The sequence below is a fragment of the Myiozetetes cayanensis genome, unplaced genomic scaffold (assembly GCF_022539395.1).
Source record: "Myiozetetes cayanensis isolate MyiCay16 unplaced genomic scaffold, myiCay2020 scf1, whole genome shotgun sequence".
NCBI lineage: Eukaryota > Metazoa > Chordata > Aves > Passeriformes > Tyrannidae > Myiozetetes > Myiozetetes cayanensis.
In genome coordinates, this window is record NW_026086604.1 from 42167676 (window position 1) to 42181749 (window position 14074).

At 37.4% G+C, this 14074-nt stretch overlaps 1 protein-coding gene across 1 annotated transcript in view; it reads left to right on the plus strand.

Annotated features, from left to right (window-relative positions):
* Positions 1–14074, plus strand: part of CCDC178 (coiled-coil domain containing 178) — a 179386-nt gene that overhangs the window by 149147 nt on the left and 16165 nt on the right. The window contains 1 exon segment of the mRNA XM_050328908.1: positions 12400–12531. Within this exon segment, the coding sequence (XP_050184865.1) occupies positions 12400–12531 (132 nt within the window).

The following is a 14074-nucleotide window of genomic DNA, read 5'->3' on the forward strand; positions in this document are numbered from 1 at the left end:
CAACTGGACAGAGGAGAGAAAATACAGCAAGAGGTTCATGAGTTGAGATGAAGATAGAACAGATCACTCACCAATTACTATCATGGACAGAATAGTCTGAACTTCGGTATATTGATTGATTTTATTACTAACAAGATCAGAGGAGGATAATGAGATGTAAAAACACCTTCCCCCCACTCCTCCCTCCTTCCCAGACCCTTCCCCTCCCCACTAGTGCCACAGGGAATGGGGATTATGGGTCAGTGCATCACATGCTGTTCCTGCTACTACTCAGGAAAAGAGTCTTTCCCCTGATCCAGCATGGGATCTCTCACAAAGGAGACAGCCCTTCATGAACTTCTCCAGTGTGAGTCCTTCCCATGGGCAACAGTTCTCCACATACTGCTCCAATGTGGGCCACTTTTTTCATGGGGTGCAGTCCTTCAGACACAGCCTGCTCCAGCGTGGGTCCCCCACAGGGTCACAAGTCCTACCAGGAGAATTGGCTCCTCTCTGCACAGGTCTGCAGTTCCCTGCCAGGAGCGTGCTCCAGCATGGGCTTCTACAGGTTCACAGCCTCCTCTCAGGTATCCATCCACTCTGGTGTGAGTCTCCTCCATGGGCTGCAGGTGAATCTCTGCACCCCTGTGGTCCTCCATGGACAGCAAGGGGGCAGCTGCCTCACCATGGTCTTCACCATGGGCTACAGGGGAATCTCAGCTCCATTGCTGGAAGTACCTCCTCCCCCTCCTTCTTCACTGACCTTGGTGTCTGAAGAGTTGTTCCTCTCATATATTCTCAGTCCTTTCTTCTCTGGCTGCAGTTACATGCTCAAACACTTTAAAAAGTTACCATAAGTAATGTATTTGGGAGTTTTTCTAAAAGCATTTTTTCCAACAGTATTTTTTCCATATATTTGTGGGGTTTTTTATGAGATATTGAGATGGGAATATTGTAGATTGAAACAGACATGCAAGGTGAAGAATTCTAATTCCTGCCTTTTCAAACACGAGCTTTCGTATTTCTCATTCTTCTGGTTCTTATTCTTAATTTTCTTCATCTTTCTTCATTTTTCTTCTTCTCCTTCATATTCCTTCTCTTCAGACCTGGAAGAAGGTTGTACAGTGAATCAGTGTTTCTGAAATACCATCCAAACTTCTCCTTTACATTAGGTTCTAACCTACATCACATTACCTGGGTCTAAATTACACCTGTGGTGTTTCCTAAAATGTGATACTTTCATATGAACAACTTACAGTACCTTGTAATGTGATACTTCTGTATGAATGACTTATAGAACCTACCGAGGGATTCAATTACTGACAGTGTGTGACTTCATTTAGCCTTTTCCTTCTGGTCAAATTTTGCTTCCTGCAGAAACGTGGCTGAATGCCCTAAGCCCTTCTGAGGACAAAGGGCTCTGGCAAGGCCTGAAAGACTTTATTCCAATTATCTTAATGGCTAGTTAATATAATACATATTATGACAGACTGAAGCTAAGTATCTAATTAATTGTAAACTATGAACACCATTTTAATTTCTGCATTCCCTGTAATACTCATTTTTGCAATACAATGTCCATCCTTTCTCAAGACAGGCAGATAATGGGGGTGGGAAAATACAGGACTGCTTGTTTGAGAGATGTTCTCAGATCAAAGAATTAAGTAACTCTTTAGAGGTCTCAGTGGAAATACTACCAAGAATCATAAAGAATAAATGAGTGTACTGAGAAACTGATGTGTAGATGTGGTGGGTATTGGAATCTGAATCTTTGCAAACCTCAAAAGATGCTTATGTTTAGTAAGGAAGAAAGGGTGTTCTTTCACTTTTTCCTTACCTCTGGGTCAAACAAGAAGGAAAACTACTGTTTAGCCTAAAGATGTAAATCAGAACTAAAGTCAGGAAGGGAGTGACTAGGATGAACAAATTTCATAAGATTTCTGAAATCTAGTCTCTGTTGCTAGATAAGAGGAAAAGGATGTTCAGTCACTCTAAGGATGTCAAATTCAAGTTAGTTGATCACTTAAAGACTTCAGTTTATGACCCTCAAGATATCCCTTTTTCCCTTCACTGTATAGGTCCCAATCTTACCTACTCTGATACCTTGTAGCCACATACATCTTGCCTATCTTCCCCTACTTGTTGAAGATGGACCTCCTCCAACATTCACAATCCCTCCCTAATCCCTTCCTGCCCATCAATTCTTATTATTTATGAATTCAGTGCTTATTGTTTATGAAGAGCATGTGTTCTTCTGGCTTTTTCCAAGACACTTTCAAAAGGAAGCTCAGTATACTGTTAGCCATGAAGGTTACATCTGGTTCTGCAAAATAAAATAGGGTTAGGGATCTGGCTTGACCTGCTCTGTGCTACTTTATACTGTATATTTATGGTATCATGGCACCACATGGTGACTTGTGCTAGTTAGCACTTTCCAAGAGAAGGACTATCAAAATTTGAGGAATAACATTCACCAGGCACTCTTTCAAGCAGGGAATGTGAACAGGACAGCACCAGCTTTAGTTTTCTCAACACAATACAGTATTCCTACACAATCCCAAGAGGCTTTGCCATACCCAAAGCTATGCAACGCCTACACTGTGTTTTGTCTTCTTAGGCTGAAGCACAACCTTTACATTAATTCAGTCATTCAGACATTAACTCCTCCTCCCCCTAAATGCTGAATGTGTTTAGGGCAGTGAGGTGATCACACAAGACTAAGAAGAGGCAGTGGACTACACAGTGTGGACAAAACCAGCCTACGCCACTTAGCCTTTCTGCCACAGCGTGGTTCCTAGCTCTGTATATTTAATAATATGAAAGTAGCCCCAGGGGTTGAGAAACAATGTGTTTCTCTAAGATGCAGTCAGCCATCAGCACAAAGGTAACATCTGGCAAGAAGTTACGCACATCTTAATTGGCCAGCTGTTCTTCTGATTGATTCATTGCTTTCCAGGAAGCACACTTACCTCTCCATGCCCAAGCTGGCCCTATGGAATATCCCAGCCCCTGGGCTGTTTTTGCTGGCTGAGCGGTGTATTGTGCAAACCCATGTGGGAGATCCCTGTGCAAAGCCTGTGATGCTGAGGACCATGTAATTCCTGAAATGGTTAACCAACAATCAATTTTCTGTCATGGATAAAGGGGTCCTGGTGGGGATTCAGCCAAGCATCTGGGGCCATGTGCAGCTACAGAGTTGCCCGTCATATGACCTGGGTTGTTGTAATGTGCAGTCAGGCTGAGCAAAACCTAGGGATGGGTTGGTGACTAACATCACTACCAGGTGCCAGAGGCCCAGAAACACAAAGGAAATGGCAGCAGTCTGGTCATGATAGGCTTGCTTTTGACCAGAGTGCAAGATGGGATTGATCTATGATTCTTGAATTTTCATTAAGTTATAGGCCATAACTGATAAATGTATATTTCATCTAAAAAAAGATAGAATGTCTTCTTCTGAATTTCATTTTATTGTTCTGCAATAATGAGGATGTACTTTGTATGAATTGGAAGCAATGGCTGCACATAAATGTTTATCATCATAATATTTTATGATTTGCAAAGACAGGCAGGGTGCTGTCTCTCTATTCTGCTAGATCTACAAATGACGTAATAATTAAATGGTAATTATCTTAGTGTATTCCAAAGGTAGCACAGAAGGCATGAATTCACCCTTCACAAAGATGAAGCTGATCTTAGACCTCATCATTAAATTGTTGGGGAAAGTAGTATAACATATTGCTATTAATGTTAGTTTATTAGTTTTATTTTTAAGATTATAAGCTCCTGAAAAAAAAATTGTCAACAGCACCGAATGCAGAAAGAGCACTAGTTTATTTTTTCAAAAATGTGTTAACAATTATACTCTGGAAATCCTTTAGGAGGGGACAGAGGATGAGATATGGTATTTTATTGTGCAATTTCTGCGGAGTAAGCAGCAGAATCTGTAGAAGGAATGACTAGGGATTACGGCTGCTTTAACAGAAGAAATTAATGGCAAGGTCAGAAATTCCTTTGGAGTGATCTTGTTTATTTGCAGGGTTTTGACACTTCAGCTTATGCTGTCTGACATGTTCCTCTGATGGCCTTTTGCAAATACCAAACAAAAGCTGGAAAAAGTTGTAGGTTTCTGCAAATCGGAGCTTTGGAGGTAAAAAAAAAAAAATAGACCAGGGTTTGGGGTAGATGCAATTATTTGCACCTTTTAAGATGTTTCCATTCATTGCTTCAGGCTTCTGGGGATGAAATAACAGCATTTGATTCTAAGTGTTACTAAATGATACAAAGAGAGGATAAGTACAGATATATTTTCCCTCTATAGCAGTAGAAACTGGCAAGGCTAGAAATCTTTGAAGGCAGAATAACATCACACATATTTTGTATCTACTCAGTATCAAACTCTAGGCTATATTTTCAGGAACTTAATATAGAAAGCAGTTTTAATTTTCATATTTCAATAAGAAAACACAGTAAGCTGAAAGATACCCTGATCCTACCGTATTGTCTGTTTTCCTCAGTTTTTCCTGACAGCAGTTAAGAATCATAATATCACTCTTCCCTTTTTTTAATTCCTGTATTTACCAATATTTTTGTCTGCATTCACCAATATTTTTAGTAGAAGATTGATTTTTCAGACTTTTCTTAGTTTGTTTTTCAGTGGATCTTGAAATACAGTTTTCCTTTTTTAAAATTTAATACTGCTAATCTGCTTACTAAAGCATTAACAACTGGAATAAGGTCAAAAAAACAAGTGCATCTTTTCATGTATACTTGCACATCAGCTGAGATTTGTTTTTTACATGAGGCTTTTACTCATTTTTAAAGTATATCCAGTCTGTTGACAAAAGAGCTTTATTTAAATGAGCTATGTAATCTTTACCAGCAGCCTGTGGAGCAGATTTGACAATAAAGAAATATCTCATTACCTAGGAGCTTTGTATATTGTACAGGTGTAACTTGGTAGTTGAATAGTATAAAAAGATAAATATTAACTGGATTTTGCTAATAAATCTGCCATTCTCACAGTGCCAAAATCTGTAGAGTTGTTGTAATTGCTGTTGTTTGAGTTGTAACAATGAATGGAACTGATAAGGCTTATATCATTTACATAGAACTTAGCATTCACAGTGCATTGTTGAATTAATATGACACACACATTGGATCCTTTGATATAAGATTAACATCACTGAAAACAGAGAAAGTGTAGATTTAGAAGTGACATATTAGCCTCTGCTCAACATATAACAGTAATCTCCCCAGGTCTGAAAATCATAGTAGGTTACCACTCACAGAAGTGACTAGTAGTTAAAGCTTGTTATTTTGGTTGCATTTTGGTTTGTTACACCTTGTAATAAACTGGTGTCTCAAGAGGAACTACTACAGAATTACAAAATAATGTTATGTTTAATCCAGAAGGTCAGTTATATAAGTGTCAATCAAGAGTGGTGTTGAAAGAGTTATAGTCCCTGAACAGAAAAGAGTTGTGTTTTAATAAAACAATTTGAAATAATCTTAGTTTCCTGTACTGTCAATACCATAAAATAACTATGGGTTTAGCTGCTTAACATAGCAATCAGATGCCTAAAGGTTTATCCCTGGATGCATTATTGTCAGCAACACACCCTTCTTCATGGCACACTATGATTTCAAGTCCCTCTGCTGCCTTTGGTTGAATCTGTCGTTGCTTATCACCTCTAGAAATTGAAGATATAAATCAGATTAAAAAAAAAAACCAAAAAAACTAAACCCAAAGGAAACAAAAAAACCTTAAAAACCCCAATCAATCAAAAAAAACCAAACCAAACCAAAACAAAACCAAAAACCCAAACAAATAAACAAAAACCAAACAAAAACCACACAAAAAAAACAAAGCCCAAAATTACCAGTTACCTCTGGAAAGCTGAATTTAAATTATTTGATTAACATGCCAGGGCTACGGTGGGGCGGAGATATCAGGATTTCATTCAAGATCCTTGATATTAAAGTATGCTTTGTCTTCCTGTCTATGCCTTCTTCACAGAGAGAACCTGATTCATGCTCGGTATATGACCGCAGATGAACACAAGCTTTCCAAGTGTTTTTGAGAACTGATGATGTATTATTTTATGACAGTACTTACTATGACTACCTCTAGCTCATTCATGTTCACCTTAGCTGAATCCAGCCTTTTATTTACTAAGATTTCTGCTCTATGTCATACATTGTGCATGACATTCCATTGCAGATGATTTATCTTGCAGGAGGGATGGGAAAGATGATTTTTTTTTTTCTTAATAATCCTATGAGTTTTGTTTAAATATTTCATCCAGAGCTCCATTTCTCTATGAAAATGACCATTCCTGTCTGTTTTAACATTTTTAGTGGCTGGATTGCTGTGTGTATTGCTGATGTCTCAATTGGTTATTGTAATGTTAAATGGCTCAGGTTCATAACATTTCATCGAAATATGGTATTGATGGTGGGCTGAGTCTAGTGAGGCTTCTTGGAAATGACTCTGCCCATCTGTTTCTCTCATCTGCCTCAGCTACGTATATTTTTCCATTCTTGCTGTTGCTTAGTCCGTTTCTTCATTTTAATATCCACAAATGGTTTTAATCACTTGGTAAACATCTCTATGTACCTGCTATGACTGCAATGTCATCTTCAGCTACTCATTCTTTTAAGTGTTTCATTTTGCGTTTGCTTGGATTTTTTTTCAGTATGGAATCACCCTTTCTTCAGAGCAGTTATGGCTCAAAGTTTCTGTAATCAGAGAAATTCCCATTCCTCGAGCCATGTGGATGAGTTTGCTTCCTACTTTTCAGGCTATTTATGAAGGAAACTTCAATAAAGTTAAAGGAAATTTCAGTTTGTTCTTGAAGAAAAACTCACAACATGATTTTTTTTTCTGCTAAAATATTATTTCACTGGCAAATGATATTCCATTCTATGGTCTAGGTTTGAATCTTGAATCTTCTTGTTTGATGTTACTGTAACCTAGCATAGAAAAGCCTAGATTAGACTCTGACAGTTAAAACTACATCAGTTTTCATTAACAAATGGATTTCTTAATCACAAGTTGGCATCCTTAACACAGACTTCACAGTTTGATCCAAATAAACCGTTTCTCTGTCTTTGCTGAGCACCAATAGATGGATATTCATGGTAGTACACAGATAGACACATCGCTGCAAGTGATGAATTTCAACCTGGACCAAAATAACAGACATTATAGAGAAAGATCAACTTTCAATAATCAACTGTATTCCTGATCTTATGTATGCCAAACCACTTTGTGAAGATGATTTATGTATATGATAGTGTTATATAGCCATAACCATTCTTACTCATTCTTACTATAGGACCACTGAGAGAAAGTTTAGAGAGGACAATATTTTAAAAAAAAATGGTTGATAAAAATCACAACATTTACTAGTAGCTATATAGAGTCAATAGTTTTCCAAAGTCTTACAGTTTTCACCGGAATATTTTTATGAAAAAGTCATATCACATAGAAAAATACTGTCCCCTTTGAAGTGTGAGTTCCGTTTGCATGCTGCATCTAGTAAGGGAAATACCAGTATAGTTTTTTAAAAGGAGTAGAGTAATGTATTTTGCCCAAAATACCTCAGAAAAAAAAGAAAACTGCTTGGGTTGTCCAAACAAATTCAGCCTGAGGCAAACACCTGCCATGCCCATTTTTAGATCTAATACTTAAAGTTTGACAAAATTTAAAGAGAATCTTCTTTTGACAAAATCAGAATAGTTTTTCCTATATTAATATCTACTATCTTCTGCGCAATTGAAAATCTTGCTATTTTAATGTACCAGAAACTTTAGATGTAAGTATGTACTCTAAATGCAGAATACATGAGGGGAAGAGGAGGGGCAGGCACTGATCTCTTTTCTGTTGTGACCAGTGACAGCACCCGAGGGAATGGTCTGAAGTTGTGTCAGAGGAAGTTTAGGCTGGATGTTAGAAGGAGGTTCTTCACCCAGAGGGTGGTTGGGCACTGGAAGAGGCTCCCCAGGGAAGTAACCACAGCACCAAGCCTGCCAGAGTTCAAGAAGCATTTGGACAATACTCTCAGGCACATGGTGGAACTCTTGGGGATGGTCCTGTGCAGGGCCAGGAGTTGGATTCAATGATCCTTGTGGGTGCCTTCCAACTCAGAATATTCTGTGATTATGAATAATTATAATTTTGTTAAATAAAAAATATTTTATTCGTAGAGGGTCTTTGCATTTTCAGGTGTAAAGGAGCAACAGTCGTATTGAGAAAGATTGGATCTCACTGTTTACAGGCAGCTAAGGAGGGAATTTGGTTTCTAATCATAGCCCAATATGATACTAGCATGATGCTGGCTAAAACTTGGAAGTGAAGCACTTCAAGTAGTATGTTGTTGACTGAGAAAAAGCATCAGGACTGATGCTGTTCACTTTGTGTTCTTAATGGGACCACATGCCATTTGACATTTAAACAAGTAAACACCCCTAGTTTTGGGTTCATTGTCAAATATGTCTGCAATGTGTGTTGGTCTAGCCCGATGCAGCCAGACTGTAATAAAAGACAAAGCAGGAGGAAATTTTGGGTTCTTGTGAACTGCCAGACAACAAAGGTAAAAAGTGTTCTAGTCTAAATAAGATGCAGTTACTTCTTACTATGTGGGATTTTCTTTCAGTTTAACTTCTGTTTGCAGTATAGCCAATTCAAATATAGTGATAGAATTAATTAGTGAGGACCTAGAAACAATGCCACAGAAATAATGGATGGGCCTCAGCTTCAAATAGTATCATATGTTTTTAGTCCAGTTTGATCCCTCAGATAAGGAATTACAGATTAGGATATTGGCTTGATTTCAATCATATTACTGCAAATCAGGCATGAATTGAATGAAGTATCTAGATGTATCATAATAAAAATCTAAAAGTTGAGAACAGAATAAGGTACCTCGAATCATACGGTTCCTTTCTAGTAAGATAGTAATGTCAGCTAGTTCACACCTCCTTTTCCCAAATTTATGCTGATATTATTGATGATATAGTGCCACATATAAAGAAGGAATTAAATTACCACAGAGTCATATGTTCCCATCTGCTGTGATTCACAGAGGAGCCACAGCATAAGGGGAAAGACAGTGAAGCCCCAAAGCAGAACAATGATGAGGGCAACTCCTTCAGAACATCATTGGTCCTCTCCAGCAGCTTCCAAAGGTGTCTCCCCAGCAAAGCCATTTATTCACTGTTTCTGTGTTTGCAGGATGAGGACTAGGACAAGACACTTGTTGCAAAAATTGTTCCCTACCATCAGCCTGTATCAGCTGCAGCCAAGGCAGATTCAAGAGCAACACAAACAAGAATCCTGAGATTTCCTTTCCTTTTGTATCCCAAAAATATGGAGCTTGCTTGTCTTTCCATTTCCTTTTTCCTTCAGTCCTGCTACCACAGCAAGGTAAACATCAAAACCGAAGTGAATCTCATATATAAATATTTGGCTACTGTTCGTATTCCTACACTGGAGATGGGTGCTGTTACCTTCTCTGCCAGCATTTGGCTTGATGTGTTCAGAATATTTAGGAAGCAGCTTGTTTCTCAAATAGTGAAAAAAAAGCATGGAAAAAAGGGAGTTAGCAACCATGTCATGTGTTTAACTCATGCATGCCATGCCCTCTTAAGTCTCTACAGCTGACAAATGTAAAAGATAAGGAAAAGCTAATAACTATATGTCTGTTATTTGACTGAGAAGAGGATCTACAGGATAGGTAGAGGCAGGGAGATCATGGCAAAACCTATGAAATCTGCTTTTGGGCTAGACATTACTTGAGATTTTTCTTTTTTACATCATTGCCTCAGCTAAGGGTCTGCTGTTGACTCAGGAATTCACTTGGTCCCTCCTAGGTTCGTGTGCCCATTGTTTTATTCTAAAATTGCAGGCAACATTATTTGATCAAGTTGTTACCTTCTCATAGATCTGTATTTCTGACCATGCATAAATGTTATTTATGTTGCAATTAACATTTTAAAGATAATAAATATTTGTTCTGTTAGGCACAAAATAGGTACACTCAATTTTCACAATATGAGGTGCATTTTGAAATATGAAACTTACAATAGTATCAGCTTTCATGAACGTGTAATTTTGAAATGAGAAACATTAACAATGGTTGTATTGGACACAAGCCATTATAAACTGTCAGTTTCTCAATAAGTATGGCAATTTTCAAATAGCCAAATCTCAAAACTTTCAAACTTCTTTGATTCTCTCAAGACAAGAAATTCAATTGCCACTCAACTGAATAACCACCAATCCCTTTCGCTGTTCACTGGCAAATCTTTTCATATGCTCACCCAGCTACCATTTTATCACAACAGCATATTTTGCAATTATTTTAGCTTTTTACAAAAATCAGCATTTTGATAATACAAAAATAGTTTTCTACTTAATTTGTTTTTCTAGGGCTGAAGAAGGTTGTTTTACTAAAATGTCCTAAGTTGTTATGCTTTGCCCCTCTCTCACCTGAACTCTTTTTCAGACCTCAGAATGGTATCAAAAAAAGTGATATTTGAAAATAGTTGAATTAACAGCAGATAAGCAGGAAGAGACAGATTTCACGAAACAAAATAATTCTTAAAATAGGAGGAAAGGAGCTCTGGTACTTAGAAAAGGTTCTTCACACTGGAAAACATAATATTTGGGTTGATAATTTTTTATTTTTCCATTGAGTTTTTTTACCCTCCCTCATGCTATTTTTAATATACATTAACAGAACACAAAATATTATATACAAAGATGTGTTTTAATATTTTACAGACTCATTTACAAAGATGCAGCATACTCACAGCTTCCATGGAATCTAATGGGACTTGTGGAAACCCAGTATCTCCGAAAATCAGGCCATTAATTTTGAAAATGTGCATTAATTATTCTCTAGGCTGTAATAGCTCACTTGATATTACTATAATCTACATTCTTTTGAAAAAGTGTATTTTTCAGCTGGTACCCTGCGCTTGCTCCTAAAGAGCAGTCATATCTTATCATGTAAAAGCTTCTTTATAACTGATCCAATTATTGACCTGTGGCATTGACCTTAATGAAATGTAATATTTCCAAAGGAATGGTACAATCCATTGTGTTAATCTGGTTGACAGGCATACTCTTGAAGGCTTCATTCTAACAATTGCTGAAGAATTTATCGAAATAATTAACTTCAGGAAACACAAACCCGTGTATTTCCACTAAGCAATGAATTAGGTAGTTTAAATTTCCATTTTCTACATTACAACTAGACTAGAGTATGCAGTAGTATTTGTAGAATTTGCCAAAAAACACCGCCCTTTTCAAAAACATTCTGCATTTGTAGACTTTCAGATTCCTTTAAACATCTTCCTTCTAGACCAAGACCTGCCACACTGTGTTTATGATTTCCAAATACTTGTAGATTAAAGAAAAACTGGTATTAGTCTTAACCATGGATTCTAATAATAATTGCTGTTAGCAAATAGCAAAAGCCTATCAGGTAAGTACTCCCACTTGGAATAATTTCAGTTAGGATCCTTTGCAGTGAATGCAATTTCTGGGATAAATGTTATCTTTTCTGTATGCCTATATAAAATCCTTTTTTTAAGTAGTGTCACTCTCAGCTACCACATTTGATGCAATTTAGTGCTGTTAGATGCTTTCTTGTCATGTGGTTATAGCCGGGTAGATTAATAGGAACTTCTATATGGAAATTTCTTTCCTGTTATTGTTCTCCCTGAGCAGTTGATGGCTAAGTTAATTCTCTTTAGTTTTGTCATGCACTAAAGCACACATTGCCAAGCTATGATAAGCTTTACACTGGGAAAAAAAAGCCCTTGTGTCCATCAAAGTCTTAAACTTGCATTTTAAACTTTGGCCTGACCTGATGTGCCATTTAAAAAGCTTCAAAAGATTATTTTTTTAAGAAAGGTTCAATATGTCCCGAGGCTATCGGTTTTGAGTTAAACTGGGTGAAGTAGAAATATTTTACTCATCAGCTTTGCAGTCACAGAGTTTGCCTCAGCTAGAACAAAACTGCTGAGGCATTTAGAGAAAATTAACCCCCCATCCTGGCAGCCAGATGTGACTGGTTTCTGATGAATGCACATGAGTGGGCTGAAAAACCAAGAGACTGTGAAATTCCTGTCAGGTCCGTACAGCGCAGAATGGGCTATTGACTGCTTTCTATATTTCCCTCCATCATTCTTCTTGAACGCTGCCATTAATTTCCTCTCCTGCTCTGACTTGGGAATTTAATTTTTTTCCTGTTTGGTTTTGTTGTTTGTTTTTTTTTTTTTCCCCTTTCTTCCTCCCCTCACCTTCTTACCTTTTCCCCTGCCCCGACCCCCCCACTGCTGTTACCACGGCCATTGGTGTTGGCGTTGCCGCTGTTGGCGCTGCCGTTGGCGTTCCTGTCCCAGCTGCAGGCGCTACAGAGGCGGTGGAGCAGGGACTCACTGGAGGCGTGGTGGAGCCGGAGCGGCCTCTCCAGCCAGGCTGGGCTGGCGAGGATCCAGGCAGCCTCTCAGGAGAACGCTCAGAAAATATTAGCTGTGCAGGTAGGTGATTGCAGGGAAGTCGGAAAGATCATTCTGATCTAGATTGAAAAGCAAATGATGGGTAGTGTGATGAAGCATTAAAACCATATCCCATCAGAGTTTTATAAATTTTTAACCTCTTTAATAAACTGGAATTGCATGAAGGATGAATTCAGTAAGTTAGCACATATACCATGCATAGATTGAAAAAAGAGGGGGAGATTAGATTTATTTCTCTCAAACCTTTGAGAAGATGATTATAAATACATTGAATATAAATATTTGAAACACAGAGTGGCATTGCTCTTGCTGCTCAGTTGTTTTAGAAGATGTTATTGTGTCCTGTTTTGTGCAAATATTATTTCCGTGGTAAACAATGTTGTCATTTTCACTGTATTTGTATTTAATTTCTTTAGAAGGAGGCTATTTTTTAGAAGTATTATACCTTCCTAACTCAGTTATATGGTGATTTTCCCTTATTTGTAAAAAAGCAACATTGTGGAGATATGAGATTTAAAAATGGTTTCCCGACAATGTGTGGTTTCTCATTTTATGTCTTGTTCCCCAGATAAATATATTTACTAGGGAAAATAAGTACTATACACTAGAGTTGGAATGTTCTTGTTCTTTTTGTCTTGTGCTATGGTATCTTATTTATATTTCTGTAAAGCTACTCCTTTCAATCTCTTCCCATAGTTAATGGCCATAACCAGATGGCGTTCTTGAAGGGTTTTTAAAAGACTTAAGTGAAATATTTCTTCAGACTTACTCCTTGCAAAAGAAGTTATATTGCTTATGCAGCTGTAGTGCAGCATATTCTTGCAAACTTCACTGTCTAATTTGTAACAGTCAAGATTTGTGTTATGATTGCGGAAACAATTTATTACATTTTAATATTATGTACTTATACTTCCCAGTTAATATCTGATGCATTAAAGTAAAATCTAACATGAGTAAGTTCTAGAATACCATTAAATTGCATCAGCATCATGATCACTTTTCAGTATCTCACTAAGAGGACTTTTATTTCAGAATTTCAAATTTCCATATATGTTCTATGGAATAGTGTATGTTCTACACATTTGTTCTACTTAGGCAAAAGATTTAGAAAATTCTAATCGTACTAAAATCAGACAGTCAAGAAAAACAATCAAAAATATAATCAGGTTTTTATGTTAGTAATGATTTTTAATACTCTTTATGGAATGCTATGGAATTTTGGGATTGCTAAATGTGCTAAATATTGCACTGACCTCTGTGCCAGGGAAAACACTTTTTTCATTCAAATTCCTCATTTAGCATTTGGAAAACTGGAAAAGCTTCTTTTTGATTTTTGCGGGGTTATATCTGGAATGATTTCTGTACTCTCTTGTGCCCAATTAATCCAATAGGGAGTAGATGAACAGGGTGACCCACCTGGAGCTCAAAGCTCGTAAAGAACAATAGCGGTGACGCAGAAGCCACAGGTGGCATTTGATTTCCTCACAAATCTTTGGTTTCTGCACAAATCTTTACATGAATCTAATGTTATGCAATATTTTAATAGCTGTACTGCAAACCTCAT